Source organism: Sprattus sprattus (genome assembly GCF_963457725.1).
Source record: "Sprattus sprattus genome assembly, contig: SUPER_1_unloc_1, whole genome shotgun sequence".
Lineage (NCBI taxonomy): Eukaryota > Metazoa > Chordata > Actinopteri > Clupeiformes > Clupeidae > Sprattus > Sprattus sprattus.
The window spans coordinates 35,001-40,000 of NW_027667072.1; the positions used below are offsets into that span (position 1 = coordinate 35,001).

At 41.3% G+C, this 5,000-nt stretch overlaps 1 protein-coding gene across 1 annotated transcript in view; it reads right to left on the reverse strand.

Annotated features, from left to right (window-relative positions):
- Nucleotides 1-393, reverse strand: part of LOC308379982 (protein NLRC3-like) — a gene marked incomplete at both ends in the record, with an annotated part of 18,552 nt that extends 18,159 nt beyond the window's left edge. The window contains one exon of the mRNA XM_080860873.1: nt 350-393. Within this exon, the coding sequence (XP_080716999.1) occupies nt 350-393 (44 nt within the window). The remainder of the gene's footprint in view (nt 1-349) is intronic.
- Between the last annotated feature and the right edge of the window lie 4,607 nt (nt 394-5,000).

Consider the following 5,000-nt stretch of genomic DNA (forward strand, 5'->3'; position numbering starts at 1 on the left):
TTCTTTTTTACACCCCTAACACATACAGTGCCACTTGAAAGTATGTGAACCCCTTGAGCACTTAAGAGTTTTCTGTTGTTTTACCATGATTTTTCATTTTTTTCATCACCAATTTTCCATAGATGAAATGTCAGGTTTATGTTTATCATTTGCATGTACTTGTTTAGAGGGATTTGTTTGAGTAGCCAAAAAAATACATGAAACATGGAATTAGTGTATTTTCATGGTAAAACAACAGAAAACTCTTAAGTACTCAAGGGGTTCACATACTTTCAAGTGGCACTGTACACACACACACACACACACACACACACACACACACTCACACACACTCACACACACTCCTCACCTCTTAGCTCCATGGCTGGTGTGTTGTTCCTCAGAGAGACTCATGTTAGAGGCAGCACCCCCCTCCTCAGGAGCAGATCTTACTCTAGAGAACAAGGAGAGAAGAACCTCCATCATCAGAACATTAATCACACACACACACACACAAACACACACACACACACACACACACACACACACACAGACACACACATCTCCATCATCACAACATCAATCACCACTGACACACACACACACCCACACACACACACACAGACAGACACCTCCATCATCAGAACATCAATCACCACTGACACACACACACACACACACACACACACCTCCATCATCAGAACATTAATTACCACACACACACACACAGACAGACACCTCCATCATCAGAAGATGAATCATCACTGACACACACACCTCCATCATCAGAACATCAATCACCACTGACACACACAGACACACACACCTCCATCATCACAACATCAATCACCACTGACCTATTGGATCGGCGCCGCTCGTCAATGACGTTGTCTTTATCAGCCAGCCAATCATATGCCAGGGTGGGCGGGATTGGGATTTCCCCTCCCGGAGACCAAAACTAATGGCAAGGAGTTTTCCCCAAACTATTCTTTGTCCACACCAAAACCTACTCTTTTGCCCAAACCTATCAGGCTCTTTAGGCTCCTCACCTGGCCTTACTTCTCATGACCAAATTGAAACATTTCGATGTTTATTTAATCGTTTGTCTTGAGTTCCAACCACGTTCCGACAGGCGCTACGCCCGTCACCGTAGGCAAGACTCACTAACATAAAGGCTATAGCCTAAGTTGACAGTCAAACAGCGTACAAGAATTACGAATTAGTAATGGCTATTATGTACAGTACGTTGTGCCTTGTACGGTGCGAGATGGGTGCATTATGCCGTATTAGTTTGAAAGCTGAATTCTGATTCTGAAACTTCACCACAGGGTTATCATCCAAGTGTTGTGCACGATAATTGCGATTCCTCTAACATATCTTTTCATATGGAATACCAGGAGGAAGCCATGCTAATGTTAATTTGAGACGGGTCCAGGAAACCTCAAATGTAAGTAAACGTTCTCGATGTAGGCTAGGCTAAATATTTTCTGAAGGCCGTGTACGCCTACCCCATTTGAATTGTAGCACCACCATTTAGACGCGAAGTTAGTCTGGGCAGTTTTGTATATTTAAGAATTGCATTGCTGTCATACCGATTTAAACGGCTCCTTGTTGACGCTTTAAGAGATCTTTCGTCAACTTACCGTCGTCGTTCCGTTCTTCTGTCGCTGATAGGGAGTCATCCAGATGAAAACAAAATGGAGCGTCTAAAGTAACTTTTTAGTTTCACTTTGGTCTAGACTGATGTAAAATGTCTGACAGGAGGAGTGGTCAAAAACAGGATCAACCCATTCTTTCCCATTATGGAGGTGCATGGCACAGTTAAAAAGGTCCATAGATATACGTCAGTAAACTGAACTTGTAATACCCGTCAGCGATTGTAAGAATTAGGTTAAGATGTAAAAATGAAGCTCATTTTCTGGATGGATTTGTTAAACCAAGTACGTAAATACAGTTTTGAATGAAGTACGTTAGTTTCTTGTCGATGTCATTATTATTGTTATTCTTATTAGTAGTAGTATATGTATTAGTATTTGCCAGTTTAATACATTCAAGTAGGTGTGGCCTATGAGTACAACTGGTCGTATACCTCTTTTACACGTGCTAGTAAATATGCTGGACTAAAGTAATGTATTGGATCTGTGCTGTTGAATTTCATCAGATAGGCCTACTGGACTGTTTGCTAATGATGTTCAAGCTCGCATGTCTTGCCAGTGGTTGCTCAAGTATTAGCCTCAGTTGGCTGCAGGTGCAGCATGTGGCCTGATGTTGACGTCAGAACAGAAAAGAGAGCAAAATAACAAAAAATGTTTTTTAAACGATTTCTGTGCCCTTTGATTCTTTCATGTGTCCACATGTCCCTGTCCAAGTGGTATAAAACCAAGAGTGATACATGCAACAAACATGCCATTAAATCACCCATATTCATACTGATCCAGGAGACCATGGCTGTTCACCAGGAATACAAGCTATTGTCTGGGAGGACAAAGAGACAGCTTATTTATACTGCCTCCACCAAAGCAGTAGGCCTATCCCTGTACATTCAACCAAAGCAGTAGCCTATCCCTGTACATTCAACCAAATACATGAATAAATATCCTCCACCAAAGCAGTAGGCCTATCCCTGTACATTCAACCAAAGCAGTAGCCTATCCCTGTACATTCAACCAAATACATGAATAAATATCCTCCACCAAAGCAGTAGGCCTATCCCTGAACATTCAACCAAATACATGAATAAATATCCTCCACCAAAGCAGTAGGCCTATCCCTGAACATTCAACCAAATACATGAATAAATATCCTCCACCAAAGCAGTAGGCCTATTCCTGAACATTCATTCAACCACATGAATAAATATCCTCCACCAAAGCAGTAGGCCTATCCCTGTACATTCAACCATGGACATGAATAAATATCCTCCACCAAAGCAGTAGGCCTATCCCTGAACATTCAACCAAATACATGAATAAATATCCTCCACCAAAGCAGTAGGCCTATCCCTGTACATTCAACCATGGACATGAATAAATATCCTCCACTAAAGCAGTAGGCCTATCCCTGAACATTCAACCATGGACATGAATAAATATCCTCCACTAAAGCAGTAGGCCTATCCCTGAACATTCAACCATGGACATGAATAAATATCCTCCACCAAAGCAGTAGCCTATCCCTGTACATTCAACCATGGACATGAATAAATATCCTCCACTAAAGCAGTAGGCATATCCCTGTACATTCAGACAAATACATGAAAAAATATCCTCCACCAAAGCAGTAGCCTATCCCTGTACATTCAACCAAAGCAGTAGGCCTATCCCTGTACATTCAGACAAATACATGAATAAATATCCTCCACCAAAGCAGTAGGCCTATCCCTGAACATTCAACCAAATACATGAATAAATATCCTCGACCAAAGCAGTAGGCCTATCCCTGAACATTCAACCAAATACATGAATAAATATCCTCCACCAAAGCAGTAGGCCTATCCCTGTACATTCAACCAAATACATGAATAAATATCCTCCACCAAAGCAGTAGGCCTATCCCTGTACATTCAACCAAATACATGAATAAATATCCTCCACCAAAGCAGTAGGCCTATCCCTGAACATTCATTCAACCACATGAATAAATATCCTCCACCAAAGCAGTAGGCCTATTCCTGAACATTCATTCAACCACATGAATAAATATCCTCCACCAAAGCAGTAGGCCTATTCCTGAACATTCATTCAACCACATGAATAAATATCCTCCACCAAAGCAGTAGGCCTATCCCTGTACATTCAACTAAATACATGAATAAATATCCTCCACCAAAGCAGTAGGCCTATCCCTGAACATTCAACCAAATACATGAATAAATATCCTCCACTAAAGCAGTAGCCTATCCCTGCACATTCAGACACATACATGAATAAATATCCTCCACCAAAGCAGTAGGCCTATCCCTGAACATTCATTCAACCACATGAATAAATATCCTCCACTAAAGCAGTAGGCCTATTCCTGAACATTCATTCAACCACATGAATAAATATCCTCCACCAAAGCAGTAGGCCTATTCCTGAACATTCATTCAACCACATGAATAAATATCCTCCACCAAAGCAGTAGGCCTATCCCTGTACATTCATTCAACCACATGAATAAATATCCTCCACCAAAGCAGTAGGCCTATCCCTGTACATTCAACTAAATACATGAATAAATTTCCTCCACCAAAGCAGTAGGCCTATCCCTGTACATTCAACCAAATACATGCATAAATATCCTCCACCAAAGCAGTAGGCCTATCCCTGTACATTCAACTAAATACATGAATAAATATCCTCCACCAAAGCAGTAGGCCTATCCCTGAACATTCATTCAACCACATGAATAAATATCCTCCACTAAAGCAGTAGCCTATCCCTGTACATTCAACCATGGACATGCACCTCCCTACCTGCAAGAATTAATTACTCCCCAAACCTCCACCTGCACCCTCAGGTCTTCAAACAGCTTGCTCCGCACCATGGGCGACCGGGCCTTTTGCTCGGCAGCGCCACATTTATGGAACAGCCTCCCTGACCACCTAAGGGCAAAGCAGACGCTGGACTCCTTTAAAGCTGGACTTAAAACTTTTTTATTGAGGAAGGCATTTCTGGCCTTGTGTTTAATATTTTCTGTTATGCTTGTGCTAATATTTAAATTAGTTTTTAATTTTATTGCATTATTATAGTTAATTTCTAATATGTAGGCACTCTGAGATTCTTTGGAATGAAAAGTGCATTAAAAATAAAATGAATTATTATTATTTATTATAACCAAATACATGAATATGCGGCAACTGAAGAATTCGACCTGCCAAACACAATGATGGTGCACTTCCACACCTGCATCATGGAGTCCATCATCACCTCCTCCATCACCATCTGGTACGCTGCTGCCACTGCCAGTGAAAAAATCAATCATTCGCTATGCTGAGAAGGTGATTGGGTGCAATCTGGCATCTCTACAGGACCTGTTTG